At 34.1% G+C, this 17,143-nt stretch overlaps 4 protein-coding genes across 8 annotated transcripts in view; 2 read left to right on the top strand and 2 right to left on the bottom strand.

Annotated features, from left to right (window-relative positions):
* Positions 1-10,313, bottom strand: part of LOC127068040 (TNF receptor-associated factor 4) — a 27,384-nt gene extending 17,071 nt beyond the window's left edge. The window contains exons 1-2 of one of the 3 annotated variants that reach the window (XM_051003639.1): positions 5,355-5,519; positions 5,123-5,239 (exon numbers count right to left, since the gene is read on the bottom strand). The gene's annotated coding sequence lies outside the window, so the exon portion shown is untranslated. Of the gene's footprint in view, positions 1-5,122; positions 5,240-5,354; positions 5,520-5,685; positions 5,859-10,202 lie in introns of those variants that run through there. The other 2 variants (XM_051003640.1, XM_051003638.1) reach the window with 2 other exon arrangements.
* On the bottom strand, positions 6,119-13,454 carry LOC127068067 (RWD domain-containing protein 4). 2 transcript variants are annotated; one of them, XR_007782815.1, is made up of 9 exons: positions 12,573-13,454; positions 12,229-12,338; positions 11,953-12,148; positions 11,665-11,872; positions 10,203-10,314; positions 8,340-8,471; positions 7,386-8,250; positions 6,906-7,148; positions 6,119-6,570 (listed from the first exon to the last, which is right to left on the bottom strand). XR_007782815.1 is itself a non-coding variant. In XM_051003715.1 (5 exons), the coding sequence occupies exons 1-4, from the start codon at positions 12,675-12,677 to the stop codon at positions 11,705-11,707; spliced, it is 579 nt and encodes a 192-aa protein (XP_050859672.1). In that variant the 5' UTR covers positions 12,678-13,454; the 3' UTR covers positions 9,479-10,314; positions 11,665-11,704. The 2 variants fall into 2 exon arrangements, 1 of the variants encoding a protein (XP_050859672.1); XM_051003715.1 differs by lacking the exons at positions 6,119-6,570; positions 6,906-7,148; positions 7,386-8,250; positions 8,340-8,471 and having other exon boundaries at positions 9,479-10,314.
* Positions 8,471-11,710, top strand: LOC127068039 (RUS family member 1). The gene is made up of 9 exons (XM_051003636.1): positions 8,471-9,473; positions 9,556-9,713; positions 9,815-9,975; positions 10,117-10,309; positions 10,395-10,510; positions 10,578-10,774; positions 10,847-11,109; positions 11,187-11,373; positions 11,440-11,710. The coding sequence occupies exons 1-9, from the start codon at positions 9,404-9,406 to the stop codon at positions 11,514-11,516; spliced, it is 1,422 nt and encodes a 473-aa protein (XP_050859593.1). The 5' UTR covers positions 8,471-9,403; the 3' UTR covers positions 11,517-11,710.
* Positions 13,455-14,177: 723 nt separating the features above from the next.
* On the top strand, positions 14,178-17,063 carry LOC127068049 (kelch domain-containing protein 10 homolog). Of its 2 annotated transcripts, XM_051003681.1 has the most exons (4): positions 14,178-14,306; positions 14,861-15,558; positions 15,628-15,957; positions 16,043-17,063. In XM_051003681.1, exons 2-4 carry the CDS (start codon positions 14,884-14,886, stop codon positions 16,214-16,216), a joined length of 1,179 nt encoding a protein of 392 aa, XP_050859638.1. In that variant the 5' UTR covers positions 14,178-14,306; positions 14,861-14,883; the 3' UTR covers positions 16,217-17,063. The 2 variants fall into 2 exon arrangements, with proteins under 2 accessions (XP_050859638.1, XP_050859637.1); XM_051003680.1 differs by lacking the exon at positions 14,178-14,306 and having other exon boundaries at positions 14,313-15,558.
* The last annotated feature ends 80 nt before the right edge of the window (positions 17,064-17,143 follow it).

Consider the following 17,143-nt stretch of genomic DNA (forward strand, 5'->3'; position numbering starts at 1 on the left):
CTCTACTCGATCATTTCCGTGACATCGAGGAACATGTGGGTGTAGTATCTACGTTGCACTAGGTTGGGACGCAGACATCATCATCGTCATCCCCCTTTCGAAAGCAACCAACCACTGAGACCATCCTCCGAGCCGGAATGCTCGCATCGGTCAGCTGCTCCTTGTGTAAAACTAAACTTCCTGTGCCACGTGTACATCTGCTCCTCTTACATATACATATGAGCGAGTTTACGACTTGTGTATGTGTCTGTCTATATGTGTATGTATTTTGAGCAAAGCGAAGGAGGAAAGAAAAAAAGGAAAGAGAAAAGAATTATGCTGCGATGTATGTATGTATGTATGTACGTATGTAAGTATGTATGTATTTAAGTTTCACGCATGTCTTCTTCTTATTCTTCTCGTTCAAGTTATGGCAGGCGAAAGGATGGTTACGCAGTTGCACTTGGAAGACAATGCGACGATAAGAACGCTTTCAGAAGCAAATGCAACGACCGGATGCAAGTTTGCGAAACTTGCCTGAGCAATTAACAAGGCTACTTTATATCTTTAATTCTTCATTTTACCGTATGTGTTCATTAAAAAAGAAAAAAAAATAATCCACTTAAGAGAAAAGTGTATTTATAATTATTTATTCAGATTAGTATGTCCCTAGTCCAAACTAAATTGGATCCACATGTGCTCAGCATTGAAACGACTATTTTTAGCTAAGATATTAGAGAATATATGTATCTATGCATATATATATATATATGTATATATATATACACATTAATATACGTACTAATCATGCGTGCGCGAGTATCATTTGTAGAAGATTTCAATTAACTACATCGTCGTCATCGTCGAGCTGACAAAAGCGAAAACAAGGGACTAATTGCGAGCGATGGAAGGGGACCGGAAACTGAAACTATTACGACCGGTTTTCGAGCCAGTCGATTATCCAGTATATGCTTATGTTAGTTATAACCCTAATGACGAAAACATATAAAACATCTGCAAAGACACGCGTGAAACTACATTTCGCTTTGCCTTCGATCTTCGGTCTCTATCGAAAATATCAATGAATGACGAAAATGCTCGAATAAAAAGGATTACTTATAAAAAAAAAGAAACTATTCGATTATGCAAACTCCCGTTTGAAACCATTCCAAATACGAGGTGAACACCTTGTATTATTTCTTACGTACGGTTGAGTAACCGCACGGTAGACACACGCACATATATACATACATATTTACGTGGGTACGTCTCGGGCACTGGGAGACTCCTATCATAAAACGGCCGAGTGAAAGGATAAGCCGCGAGTTCATCTCGAGTCTCAACAAACCAATCTTCTCGAGCATTCAGACGTGCCATCGAAGAGTCATTTAAACGATTGGAATGCGCGCGAACGAAATTGATTTTTTGTTCTTTTCTTTTCATTTCTTTCTTTTCTTTTTTTACAACACGTAATCGCATTATCGATTAACTACATTCTCCACACGTTCCTATAAGGTTTCGAGTGAGTGTCGCGTTAGAGAGAAAGAGAAAGAAAGAGAGAAAAGGACAAAAAATAAAAAAGAAAATGAGAAGAGCAGCTTTCGACGAGTCGACGAAACTGGCAGAAAGAAACGATGATGGGAAGAAAGAAGAGTAGGTCGTGAAACATCTGTCTCTACGTTGTGCGTTCGCGCCAAGAGAGTTTGCTCGATATGCTTTCGCGAGCGAGCAAGCAAAATCAAACATAAGGCGAGGCTGTGTGCCAGAGGCTGCTACGTTTTAAATAGCTTGCCCACGAACGCGAAGAAGGCACGAGTCGACTCGAATTTTTCTTTTTTTCTTATTTTTTTTTCTTCCCTTTTCTCTTTTTTCTTTTGTTCTTTCTTTTTTTTTTCCTTCCACGAGATATGTATACCCGAATACTGACTGCACCTGCCTGCACGAAGACTCAGCAAACATCGAAAAAACTGAACGTTCTTTTTCCTCTCAAGAGATATACGTAATATAAGTAGGAGTACCTAATCAAGATAGAAGTAATAAAGGAACGGAAAAGAAAGATTAAACTTAGATTCGTTTGTAAAACAAAACAAGATGATCTTATAAATAATCTCACGACATATCTCGTGAGTTCTTCTACTTATGCACAGTTATAACAAAAGAAAAAGCTGAAGGATGAACTTATATTTCCATCCGAAGCTTGTCTCTTTCTTTCTCTTCTGTGTTTTTTTTTTTTCTTTTCTTTTTCTTTTTTAACAGATAGCACACTATATATCGAGTGGTATTGGCCTGCAGCGAAGGAGTTACGGCATTAAAACCAGAGTAACCAGTGTAGATGGAAAAAGCTGCAGCTGTCAAGAGGCTGCCTGTGCCTGGCTCTCTACGGGCTTGCAGGCAGCTGCAAGGATAACTGCAAGCAAACGTGCTTAACACGTACGATCGACAATAATCGATCGAGATCCTTTAAATTCAGTCTTTTTACACGACCATATCGTAATCGATAGGATCGCCTTTGCCAAGGAAAAAAATTCTAATCCTTCTTTTCTAAAATCTTTGAAATATCTTATAATGATATTCAAACAATAACTATTATGTACGTAACAAACGTCGAAGGAAGAAAAAAATCTCGCAAACTTTTACCAAAACGAAACATTTACTCGTTAGAATCCCCATGCGGGGAGATGAGAGAAAGTTTGCTGGAAGTCGAGTTCGAGAAAAGATTGGCTTGCTCGTTGATACCGAGTGTCCCGATTGAACGACTAATCATATCGATGTAAGAGATACATTTATCTATTTATCTCGATCAAGTTTCTTATTTTTTCTTTTTTTTTTTTTATTCATGATCAATTAATCGTCGAGAATTATAAAACGACGTCTTGATAACGTTCGTTATTTAAATCTAGCTATGCGAGTATCCAGACCGATCCGCAAGCGGACACGGGGTAGATGAATACTACGAGAGTTTAACGCGAGGCACGTGTGAACGGCCGCGGAGGCGAGCAACAGGAAAATGTCAATTCAGGAAGATACTTTTCTCTACATTCCTGTCGTTCGTAGAGTATATAAACTATTTCGATTTCTATATAACTACCACAGCCGACAATTAAGCTTGAAGGATCGTTTAGCTGAGTTAGTTGGCCTCGTTTCAAGTGAATTCGCTAGAGAATTCGCCTTTTTCCGATCGATATCACTTTTTTTTCTTCTTTTTCTCTTACTCTTTCTTCTTCTTCTTCTTCTTCTTCTTCTTCTTCTTCCCCTTCTTCATTTTCTTCTTCTTTAGATCTAGCAACATTTTTCTTTGGAAATCTTAGAGTTGTATGTATAGTACGTTCGCATTAAATCGAGATTCGACATTCCGTTCCATGACGATGAAATTTTCTCCCTTTTTTTTTCTCGAGAGAATTTTATCGATTCTAGTATTGGATTTCTCTGTGTGTGTTTTGTGTGTATGTATGTATATTCTCCTTTCGCAATAATTCCTTTATAATTCGTATGCGAGGTAGAAACGTCCGAGCGTGCAGGAAACAAATGGCAAGCAAATGTCAGACGCTGAGGAAGTCTCTTCTTCTTTACCATCTTATTGTTTCTCAACTTTTCTCAGGAATTGTTTATCATTTTTGTTTGAGGTTTCATTTTGTTTTGTCCTTCTTTTTTTTTTTTTCTTTTATATTCCTACTCGATAGAAACAGTTGGATAAATTCATTTCGTCTTACGAAATTTTTGATTAACGAAAGAAACTGCATCATGTATTCCTGAAGATAAAAAAAAATCAAGTAGTGTCGATGAAAAAAAGAAAAAAAGATCTCGATAGTAATAAATATCGTCAACATATTGACTAAAGAGTTTTTTAGAATTGGACGGCCGCGTATTTTCGAGTTAAAATTCGGCTGAAAAAAATTCACGCTCCTTATCCTAAAAATTTCGTTCGAATTTTATTACGATGCATGAAAGCACGATACCGGAAGGAAGGATAAAAAACGTCAGACTTTTTTCTGCGAAAGTCAGACACGACAATCGAAAAGTAATGTGTCTTTGCTCGACCACAAAATCCTTCTGCTCCTTTACGTATTTACCAGCAAATTCCAAAGGTACGTAAGCAACGCATTAAGAGACAGAAATAGATAAACGGCAATAACGTGCCGGTCGCGTTTATGGTAGCCGCCGCGAGGCTGCTTCGCTAGATAGGTAAACAGTTTCGTGGGCGTGTGTAAATAGGTACGTGTGACCTCCTTAGGCTTTCCTTTTATAGAATCTTACTAGTCTTGAATTAATAAAAAAAATAAATAAATAATAATAATAATATAATAATAATAATAATAACAACGCTAATAATCATCAGCATTATCTTCATCGTAAAGAACGAAGTTCAAAAGTCGTCTCATACGATTCTTACGTATCATATGTACAATACAACAAACTTGAGATAACACAAGCGATCGTTAATTGCATTCAATGTTTGCCCTCTTTCTCGTTATCATTTTTAATTATGTTTGCTACTTGCAACGAAATGAAGGTAACGAACGATATTATCAAAGAATTATTCCGCAATGATCTTAAGGTTATCGCATTACAATCTAAAGTCACATATGCAGAACTATTTCCAAACCCAAAAGATGTTTCAAATAAGGCAGAAGTACAAGTAAATATAAAGTTCTTATCTATTCTGGTTCATCTTACATCAGTCTAACATCTCCCTGTCTCTCTCTTTCTCTCTCGAACACTCTCTCTTTTTCTCGTTAGTAAACTTGAGAATTTTGTTTATAATTTTGTCTACGGACTACGCGTTCGTATCGATTAGTATCCAGTATCGGTATCCAAATCCAAAAGAAGAAAACTTTAACGTGCGTGTATGCGAAGACTGATCCGGTGTTCGCTTACACATTTACAAGGTGTCCATTGATCCGATAGCTTTTCTACCTGACACGAATATCAATCCATCGAATTTGTGTTTCAAATCGAATCGTTCGACTCCTCGAAGATTTTCTGATCAGTCTCAGTATCCCTCTCTCTCTCTCTCTCACTATCTCTCTGCTATATTGTTTATAATATAATCGAAAGTTCTCTTGGTGAAAATATTTAACGAATAAATTCTTACGCGATGATGAAACTTCAAGAGCGAGTAACGAATACGAAAAAGTGGACTTACCGAACAAGGTAATCGGATGTCATCCTAAAGCAACTCTATGATTTTCGTTGCGAGAAAACGCAGAAAAGTTGAATGATAAATATCTCGTTCGATAATAAATCCAACGTTCTCGAATTCCTACGAACACAACAACAACAACAACAACAACAATAAAAATCCGTCGATCCAACATACCTTAACAATGCAACGTGATTGTTTAGATATTAGCTCAAGTATTCACGAATAAACTTACCACTCGTCGAGGAAAATCGTTGGATCACAACCTTACTGTTATCGAACGTCAGGAAGGCAACACAAAGTATGTATATGTACCGAGGCTGTCGAGAGGCGCAACAAGTGGTTTAAGCCAATAAAAGCACGCTCGGAATCGACGATTGCACGTGTCCGAATATATTTAGAAGTAGATAGAGATAGACAGAGACAGAGACAGAGAGAGAGAGAGAGAGAGAGAGAAAGAGAGAGACACAGAGAGAGAGAAAGAGAAAGAGAGACAAGATATACCTAAATATATATGATCGCTCTTTGAATAGCACGAGTTATCTTCGACGAAAGGGAAAACTCACGATGAGTGACCGAAGTCAACGGTAGCTTAACATTGACTGCGTTGAGTTTCCAGAGAGAGAGAGGTGTAGAGTAAGTTAAGCCTCTGTGGCACACAAGGGGAGTCACACACTTGTTGTTGGTAGGCGATACGAGAACTGATATACCACGAAACTAAAGTCTCTACTCCCTAGGACATGGCTTAGCCACGTTCGCCTCGTGCCTCGCGCCTAGGTGCTTTTACGAAGGCAGGTGGTGTGGTAGCGATGTGGTGGCGGTGTGCCGGCGGACAGGTGAACGTGGCGGAACACAGGAAGTGCCAGAGACAGAGAGGGATCGTGGGATATATCAGGGTGGGGGGGATATACGTAGGAAGAAGACCGACAAGGAGACAAAAGGTAACGAGAGGAAAGAGGAAAACAGGATGACGAGAGAAAAGTAAAGTAAGTATGTAAGTCGTAGGTAAAAGGGGATTGAAATTCCTTTCCAATCTTTCTGTATTGTTTTTTTTTCCTTTGCTTCTTTTTTTTTGTTTTTATGCTCTTTTTTTGTTTCGCTTTTTTTCCATTTTAAACGACCATCGCGCTATTTCTATCGATATTTTTCAAAAAGGGTAAAAGAGGAACTTGAATACTTCCAAGGCTTCTTGTTCCTAAAATGAAGATCGACCGGATGAAGGAGGACAGGATATAAAGAATCGAGGCTGAGTGTTGAAAGAAAACGATCTTGCTAAGTATACGGATAGCTACTACGGGGTCTTTAGTGGTCCCTAGCCAGTCTCCATTATTTTTATTTCCTCTTATTTTTCCTCATCTTGTTGTACACGATCCTCTTAGTAAGTACGTGCGTGTGTGTGATCCTGTTACGTTAGCAATAACTCCCCAGTGTTCTGGAGTAGCAACTAGTGTCTGTAATAAAAAGAAATCAAGTTAATTCTACGATGCGTGAACATTCGAGGAATTCTAAGTTTGGAATCCGTCCAGGTAATACACGCAAACGGCATGCGAATTGTCGAATACCATTTACGACTACTAACTTATTATAATCAGGTAAATCAGTTAAATCGTGGAACTTTATGCGGAATGTTCGATTAAACGTATTCGATAGTTAAAAGTTGATTGGATTGGTTCTGTAAATTCTAACGTTGTTACGTAATCTCTTCTAAATTCGACTTATATCGATCGATCGTCGTACACCAGCTCGCCTTTACGTCGATCTACGAACTCTGAGAAATAGCTTGCACCTTTCTATTGCGTCTCTGTATGCACAACGCCGTCGTAGTCCTCGATCCACGAGTGTGCACGCAAGTGCAGCACCATCCGTGGAGTCGTTGACTGCAAAACGAGAGGGTCGGAACGAACGGAGGGGATAACGACGCTGGATTCGAACCTCTAACTTCTCGTCTCGATCGTTTATTCGCGCTATTCCAGTGCGTTCAACTACATCCTCTTCGTTTCAACTCCTATATCCAACTCTAACCTAATACCTATGTAAAAGAGATTGAAATTGAATTAATCAATGAATTTATATTTTTCATTCATGTTTCGTTCTTTTTCTTAGACCATTTTTTCTTTCTTTTTTTTTTATAGGCAAAATTATTAATTATTTAAAAACAATTTATCGACCACACGTTTTGCTTTAATCTTATCTTATACAAGAATTTTTATTATTTTTCTTAGGACGAGTAAATACGTATTTCAAGTATTAAAAGTATCGTATATACCTGCGTGTAAATGCACTCGTGCACAAGTTTTCCATACGTACAGGCATGTATGGATATAGCCTATCGTCAGGGATACACTTTTGTAGTTCGTACGACCATCGCTTTTCTAGATGGCGCTCTCGAATTTATCGATCGACCCGAGAAATTTTGATTTCTTTTTTCTTTTTCGTCGATCAATAAATCAATCGCACACTTCGATATATCTCTTCGATCATATTCTTTAGAGATTTATACAGATACAAATTTTACGAAGAAATTTAAGAGGATGTTTCTTCCTAGGAGACGATTTCGTTTTAATCGCTTCGAGCGATTTCGATCGTAAATTCTTATCGAGAGTTAAGTACAGTGGATTATTTAAATTATCTTCTGCCTTTGTAGATCGATTGTTACGTCGTAAGGTATCGGAGAAACCTTTTTCCTTCAAGGACATCTTAAAGATCTTTGATACTTTATCAATCCCATTGAATTTCTTGATAATCTTGTAAATGGTAGCCATACTACTACCCGAATTTGAATTGTCATCTTCGTTCGTTGAAAAATCTTTACAGATAATCACTTTATTAATAGAAGAAAAAATTTCGTCGGTCTTCGGTCCTTTGTCAGTGATAAAAGGCGACCTCTTCACTTTACGTACAGTACTATATCTCGTTTTATCATTCGAGTAACGACCAATAAATTTTATAGTTTTATCGTCCAAAATGCAATAACCTAAACGTTTCAATACTTTCTCGAAAATGTCGTGTTTAAATTTTCCTTCTTTCGTTAGAAGATTGTTACTTCTTTTTTGTTCGGTCTGAGTTCCCTGACACACGAACATTCGTTGATTGTTTTCGGATTTTTCCACGTGTTTCCGCACTTCCGATGTCTGCGGATAGGATTGTACAGTGAATTCCACGGCTATTATGAAAATGTTCAAAATTACATAGAGTAAATATCGTAACTCACTGCAATTACCTGAGGATAAATTTGATTTCTTTCTATGTTCAGATAATTTCCCCACATTTTCACCCTTTTTGTTCTTATTTATATTCCCTTGTTTGGAACTTTGATTTATCTTCTGCTTCTCGGATTTCGTAGGATCTTGAACTTTTGGAGTATTATTAACGATCTTTTCGGATATCGTTGAAACGTTAGATATTTTCTTATCCTTCAAAATAGATTTCGAATGAGAAGATTGAAAATTTCCTGGTCGTGTTTTGACGGAATTTTCTAATATATTCGGAAGTTCCTTATTACTGGTATAATACAATTTTGCGGAAGAATTATGAATAGTATTCAGAGATGCTCTTTTAAAAGCTGTAACATTTTTTACAGATTGTTTTTTCATATTCATCATCGATGAATGATTTTCTCTGAAACCGCGATCGGTTTTTTTAACATTCGAATTCTCAGTTACTCCAGAAAATGTTAAGAGAGATGGAAAACGAATCGTTGATGATGATTCCCTTTCTAAATTTGAACTTTCTACAGGTTTTTCAACATGTATGCGATTGGTCATACGGGGTAATAAGTTTCGAAGTTCTGTCTGCAATTTTTCAATTTCCTGAATACGTACCAATATGTTGCGTATCTCATTTTCGTTCATTATAGTTTATACGTAATATATTTCCAAATTATATCATTATTTAAGCGATTAGAAAACTTTGTCAAAAAGCTAACCTGCAAATTTTGCGATCGCACAAAAATCCATATTTACTTTTTTAATATTTTAGTTTTTTTTTTCTCTTATACAATAGCACGTATCATTATCGGCTAATTTCAGTCGAATCAAATTAAATGTTCAATTTTTAATTAATGATGTGATATGTACCGATAAGAAATAAAGTAAACGATAATACAAATTTAGAAATATATCGGATCAATTAATTTATGTGGGTATTAAGTAATAATGAGTGTAATAATCAATATGATAATAAATAATTTAATAATGAATAATTATCTACTATCTTATAAAAACGTGCTTGCAAGAGTTCGAACGTAAGCTAGCGAATACCGATTAATATTATTTTTTATTTGCGATGCAGAACCAAGTCTTATTTAGTGAAATATATGGCAATGAGGAAGAAAATATATATGTTAGATCCAAAGGTGAATTACTTTTTTATGAAAAATATTTTTAATAAATAACATTTATCATAACTCTAATATATAATTGTCGTTACGAGGTTAGATCACTCGTCGATAATTAATTTACAAACTGGATTGAAAAATACAAAGTCCTTATTATCTGGGATCCTGTCGATTATCAAAGACGTTTTTTTACCTCAAGGATTTCCTGATAGTGTTCATCCTGATTACATTCCTTATCAAATATGGGATACAGTGCAGGTTAGAATTCGTATATGCAAGAATACAAGCGAACATTTCATTCGTCGTTTTATGTTTAAAAAAATAGAGTGAATTTAAGAAAAAATTTTTAAATGCAATAGGCTTTTGCAAGTACCATAATGGGTACTCTCACAACTCATTCAATTATGCAAGGAGTAGGTGTTGGAGAATCTACTGCGACACCTTTAGCTGCAGCAATAACTTGGATTTTAAAAGACGGAACTGGTATGGTCGGGCGCATAATTTTTGCATGGTGGAATGGGTAAGCTACATAAAAATTTTGCTATGTGAACTGCTTATAGAAACTGTTAATAAGCTTTATCTTGTAATCGATGACAAATTTTAAATATTATCAATCTACGGTGTAACTTCACGTTTATATATAAACATTCTGATCTATTAGGACTGACCTAGATGGACAATGTAAAAAATGGAGATTGTTTGCGGATATTCTTAATGATGTGGCAATGGGCATGGAATTACTAATACCTTATTTCTCAGCTCATTCAATGGCCGTATTGTGTGCTTCAACCGCAATGAAATCTATTGTTGGTGTGGCTGGTGGTGCAACCAGAGCTGCATTAACGCAACATCAGGTTTTCTGAAAACAATTAATTCATTTCCCATATAGATGTCACTGGAAGAAATTATTTGTAATTAACATGTTATTTTTTACATTAGGCATTACAAAACAATTTAGCAGATGTATCAGCTAAAGATGGAAGTCAAGAAACTTGTGTTAATCTGGTTGCATCTTTTCTTGGAATTTTCATACTGTCATACATTTATAACGAACGGTAATTTTATTGATGTACTTGTGTACACGTTATTTATTAGTATTGTGTATAAATTTTTTGTTTACAGATATTTACTAGAACTATATGTCTTCTTGGTAACAGTGCATTTATATGCCAATTATTCAGCAGTTAAAGCTTTACGGTTAAACACATTAAATGAAGATCGCCTTGCTTTGTTAGTTAAACATTATCTTATTCATGAAACTGTTCTTGATGCAGCAGAAATTAATAAAAAAGAATCTGTTTTTCTTTTGGGGAAACCTAGTAAGAATAATTCTTAGTTTTATTCTAATGATATCTAAGAAAATTTTGTTATTGATTTTATTCTTTTTCTAGCAAAAGATATATGTGGATTTCATATAAAATTAGGAGTATCACTTTCATATATTTTTAAAAGAAATGCCAATAATATATCAAAGTGCACAGAAGATTTTCTAAAAGATTTTCAACATAAAGAATATTTAATATTTGTAGATATTAAGAAAAAGATTATTTTTGTGGTATTAAAAAAAAACATAGAACAGCATGAAATATTAAAAGCATACTTTCATGCTTGTCTCTGTGGCATATTAACAAGTATGTCACAACAACTTCCAATTGTAAGTTTATTTGATTGTTCACAATTGTCCTTTCATTTTTATTATTAATTTATTGCTTATTTACATATTATTTTTAGGAATTGTTACTAACAACTGAGACATGTAAACCTTCATTTCCTTTAATACGTATATACCTTCTTTATAAGAAACACGATTCACTTCAGTATCATAACTCTTTTCCATCTATAGAAACTGCCTTTTATGATACAAATAGTATTATTGAGAAAGAATATCAAACTTTTGTAAAACATTTAGATGACAAAGGTAAGTAATGGTAATAAATAGTAGAATCTTTATAATTTTTATATAAAATACATCGAAAATTTTTAGGATGGAATTTGAAGATTAATCTTTTACCCATGAATTCATGGAGATGTGTATGGAATATTAAAAAAACCCAAGAATAATTATAAGATCAGTCAAGAAAGAAAGAGAGAGAGAGAAAAAGAGACAGAGAGAGAGAGAGAGAGAGAGAGAGAGACAGAAAGAGAGAGAGAGAGAGAGAGAGAGAAAGAGAAAACTTTATTCCTAGCATTTTATAAAAATATGACACACCTTTTTTAAATCTGTACAGTAAAGTCTTGCAAAATTTGAACTAAGACTCTTGTTCTTGTTTTGGACCAGTTTGTGATAAATGTTTCACTATATCAACCCAATCCCATCCTCGTGGTCTTTCTCCTTTTCCATCCGCTTTATTCCATTGCCTACGTTTTTGAGCTTTGCTTAGTTGTTCTTTCTTTGGCCTTTTTACAGTTTCTTCCGCCTTTGTGATAAAGAAATTTTAAGTTCTTGTATATTTTTTTGTTACAATGTAACAGAATATTATATATATATTTTATCTACCTGTTGATTCTCATTCGATATTTTAAGTTTACTGGTTTGTGAATTTATTTCGGCAACAGAATCTGGTTGCATAGATAACAATTCTGTAAGATGCTCTTGAACATATTGGAACAATGTATATGTCATGGCACTACCTAACCATTGATCTGCTTCCGCTTCTAACTGTTTCACTACTTCATCCTTTACCTCTTGTACACTATATATTCCAATTATTTACCTTTAATCAAAACCATAGAATACAAAAAAAAAATCAGATGACCTTGTAGACTTACTTACATGTGCTTATTGTAAAATGTATTCATATTGATGTTTGGCCTTTCAGATGGATATGTCGCACTCCATGAAATTTCCAATAGGAATGACTTTATGTCATTATCTTCTCCATACTGTATATAAAAATATATTTAGACGCTAACACTTGCATTAAAAACGACGTTATTTTCTTCAAACGAAAACAAATTAAAATAAAAATTTGGCGAAATGTCAAAAGTTGTTGGAGTCTAATTTAACGTAAATTAATCCTCGAATTTTTCATTAATATTCACAAAAGCAAAAATAACGATGATACCACGTCAGAAAAATTTGTTTTATCAAATCGAAACTTTTACAATATATCAAACCTTGTATTGAAAAGTAGTAGGTGTTAGCTGATTAAATGCTGGATCCCCTTCATAAATAGAATGTAGCACTTCTCTTTCTTCCTCTTGTAGTTCGACATCACTCATTTCCTTTTTCCAACTACTTTATTCCTTATAATTTTACACTTTTATATCTCAACGTTCGATCATGCGTTTTAATTAGGTTAGAAATAAACTTCAACAAAACTCCATTTTATATAGATGGTGTCATTCTTAAAAGATATTACGAAATGTGTGCGACGTCAACGACGTATACGGACAATATACGAACTACAAACGCAAGCAGGGAACGACCTTGTATACTACGTTATATATTATTACTACACAATGATCAAATATAAACAAAAATTTTTCTTTTATAGGAGAAACTGTGAATAAATGTAATACTGACAATTTTATTTCATAGATAGCGTGAAAACGAACTAATGATTCGATTTTCATAAAAATAACATACATTGTACATTGATTAAATAATTATCAAATTATTGGATTTACATATAAGATAACGAAAGAGAGTATCTCGATCTTTAGTCCTCGGAATACAAAACGAAACTAACGTGGTAATTTGCACGGTCGATCTAATATATTCCTTCTCGTTAACATCAATGAACGAAGGCAATATTTAACAACATCTTAAAAACTAAATCCAATAAACACGAACGGTCGAAATATTTTCTTATTTTTACCGTAAAATCATTTGTCCTAATCTCTTGTTAAAATTCTTGTACGAATTATCGTAGTTTTTACCGTATGAGGATTACGAAACACGTTTTCTTGCATTTCGAATGGATCAGAAAATCTGAGGTATCATTGCACGAATATAGTTGCAAGCTGGCAGACAATCGTCTATTTCTTCGCAGAAATAAAACACACTGCTCAAACGTATATCAAAAAAATCAGTAGTGGGGATAAGAGCTTCTTTCATCGCAAATTTCAAACAACGCTGGCGTACGAAAATTATTGTTCATTAAAAACATCGAAAAAAATAATGTTTACGTCAACAACATATCCAAGTGTGACCGACTTTGACGAAAATCTCAATGACGAAGATTTCGAACCTCCAAATGACTTTTACGAATTGTTTAAAAAACTATTTTTCTGCATAAATTATTCTCGAAAAGAAACATCGTTTTTTGATCGATTTTTTTTCTAAAGAAGAAAGCTTTTTAAAAATTCGGAAATGTCATCTTGTTTAAATCTTTATCTTTATAATGCGATCTTATCATTTCATGAGAAATTATAAATATTTATTTTTTATCTCTTGCAATTACTGCGCAGTTTTTTATCGTGCTAATTATCTTACATTAAAGTTATCTTTGTCAGCACGAAAAAGAGTTTTTATGTAGCGATAAATAAAAAAATAATATTTTCTTTACGTAGTAGTATTCGTCAATATTACGTATCAAAAGTATTGCTTATTTAAATACTATTCTGTCGAATAACTTGTCGAACAGGATCGACATATTTACAAGAATAAATTGGAAAATGTAAAGGCGCAATTAGCGATTAATTAGATTCATTCTAGAAGGAAGTTACGAAGTACGAAACGAATATATCAAGCTAAGCACAGCTGCATTCTATATAAGCAGCTGTAAATCACTCAGCTGATCAATGACGCGCAGTCGCAAACGTGGTTCAAGATATGCAAGTGAAATAAAAAAAAAAAAAAATAAAAGAAAAAGAGAAAAGAAAAATAAAAAAAATCAACTTTTTCAGGTGATCAATCGTTTCTCATACGTTTTTCTGTTTTCCACTTTTATATTGGTTTTACTTCGAGAAAGGAATAGAATTCAACAATTAGAAAATCTGTTTGAAAGGGATTGAAAAATATTTCGTAGATAAGATTTGCAACGTTCCATCATGTATGGTTAGATTTTCGGCGAAAAATATTTGTATTATTAACTTCGTACAATCGAAAGCAATAGTTGCGTCCGATAGGGAGTATTATGAGTAGGACGAGCGAAAGCAGTGAAAGAGTAACAAAAGATCCGTGGCAAGAAAATAGAAAAAATTTCTCCACTAGACGCCATTATTGCTTCCCTCTGTGTACTATCGTAATCAGCGCAAAACGTATAGCCACGTACTTACGTGATTGTGTATAAACTTTATTACCATTAAATGAAATTAAAGAAATATTGTTTGATTAGCCTGCATGCTGAGAGACCCATAGAAAGCGTTTATCATAAATTTGCTGTGCCGATCTATCTTTAAGTGTTTGCTCTTCAAGAATTTAACAACAAACTTCGTAAACCTAACCGTTCGTTCTTTAGGAAAGTTATGAAGCAACGGTAAAATGTATATGTTTAAACCTTTTGTCATTGTGAGGCATCGTTCGCGATGTCTGGAACGGCCAAAAGCAAGAAGCGGACACAGAATAGTGTGCGACCATAAAAATCTTTATTCCTATGGTGGATTTAACCCCTGTATTGCCGATTATGACCGTGATATGAGAAATGATCGCATATGGCTTGCCAGCAAGCCACTTTTCAAAGAAATTTGGAAATTTAATTTGGCCACGAATCAATGGAAACGTTTACCCGGTCGAGAAAATTTGCCAGATGAATTAGCATCTAATGCAGTGATTTTGAAGGGTAATGCACTGATAGTTTATGGTGGAACAGGTGTACCCTTTGGTGACAGCTGTAACAATCAGCTTTATGTGTGTAATGTCGATGATGGCAAAACAACAATAGTGCCTGCAAAAGGTGACATGCCAAAGCCACAATATGGACAAGCTCTGCTGTTCCACGAGCCTTATCTTTATACCGTTGGTGGTACAACTGGGCGAGAGTACACTTGCGATATTCATAGATTTAATTTTAAAACTGGACTGTGGGAAAAGGTATACATTTGTACTGGAAAGGATTTGTCAGAACCAATGGGACGATATAGGCACGAGCTTGGATTTGATGGAAAGAATATTTATGTTATAGGTGGAGGAACTGGTTCTGAGGCATTTAGTTTAGCAGTAAGTATTCTTTGTGCGGATACGATAAGATTTCTTACGAGTACTAAACGTGCGTATACACATTTTAAGGAAATTCCAACCTTTAATCTGGAAAAAAGAAAATGGACAATTTCGAGTACTCAAGGTGACAGCGAAGATAATACAATTCCTGCTCCTAGACGCTGTCACGGAGTGGTCCAATATACCGATGAAAAGACGGATGTAACTTATGTTGTTATTTCCGGAGGTACAAATGGTACTTTTGTCTTTTCCGATGTTTGGAGACTAGATTTGAATGAAATGCAATGGACTTGCCTAAGAAAATGTAAACTCCCACGTCCGTTATTCTTTCATTCTGCTGCTTTAACTCCTCAAGGTCGTATGTATACTTTCGGCGGTGTAAGCATGCAACGCGATAAAGTAAGTATCGTTCTATCGTTCTTGCACAAACAAAACTACATTTAATATTTTGTCATCTTATCATTTTGTAAAATGTTTATTGCAGGCAGCAAGAACAGATGCTATTTATGCTGTTTGGTTAACAATACCTAAATTATCTGAAATATGTTGGCTAGCATTAAATTATTACATTTCGGATTTGAGAAAAAGATCACCTGATAAATTGCTTCACATTGGTATACCATTAAAATTCGTTCGAAGACTTGATCCTTGCATATAATGTACTGTACACTAACATTTGAAATATTTGTTATATATTTTGGAACATTGGTCATTATTATTGGTTATTTATTGCACGAACATTATAATTGTCTTTTAATATTGCTAGAATTTATTCATAATATTTCTTAAAAGCTTTTAATTAGTACGATAACGTAAGAAAGCAGTAATTAATTTTTATATCTAGCAGAAGTAATCAAGTTATAAGTTTTATTAACATTATTTTATCATGTAATTATTTAATATACAAAAAAGAAATTTTATCTTGCTAGAGAAAGAGTATTAAAAATTATTAGAAGTATCATGTTCATGGATTTTTACATTATAAAAATTTCTATAATACCATAAAGTAATTGTATATATAAAAAGATGGATAACAATTGAAAATTTATAAAATATTTACATCTATGATTGTATTTGTTCCAAACTCTATTTTAAAAGCGAATGATGTTATTCCTAGCAAATGATATTCTCTTATATGCTAAGTTATGAAATATTTCGAAAATACTTGAACATAGAATTATATATTTTAAAAATTAAGATCGGATACTATAGGAGAAAGATATAAGAAACTGTAATTAAAAGATTTGTTGTATTCACTTTGTTAGTTAGAGGTTAAATAATAAAATAGCAAATGAGTTAAATAGTTATTTGAATAATATAATAGAATTCTTTCATTGACAATGTTCGAATTTAAATCATTATTATCTGCAAGTAAGTTGCAGTATAAGAAGTTAATCTATTGTGAAAATTTTACAATCGAAAGTAATGAAAACGTATAAATATCTACGTTCATTATTGCAGTTATGCAACTATATTTAGTAAATAAAATTATGCTTGTCGTACTACGTTCGTTTATTGATTTGGTTTGACGAGAAAATAACGGCAGAAAGACAAATCAAGATTTACCAACGCGTGCGAAAGCGTT

This window comes from Vespula vulgaris, chromosome 12 (genome assembly GCF_905475345.1).
Source record: "Vespula vulgaris chromosome 12, iyVesVulg1.1, whole genome shotgun sequence".
Taxonomy (NCBI): Eukaryota; Metazoa; Arthropoda; class Insecta; order Hymenoptera; family Vespidae; genus Vespula; species Vespula vulgaris.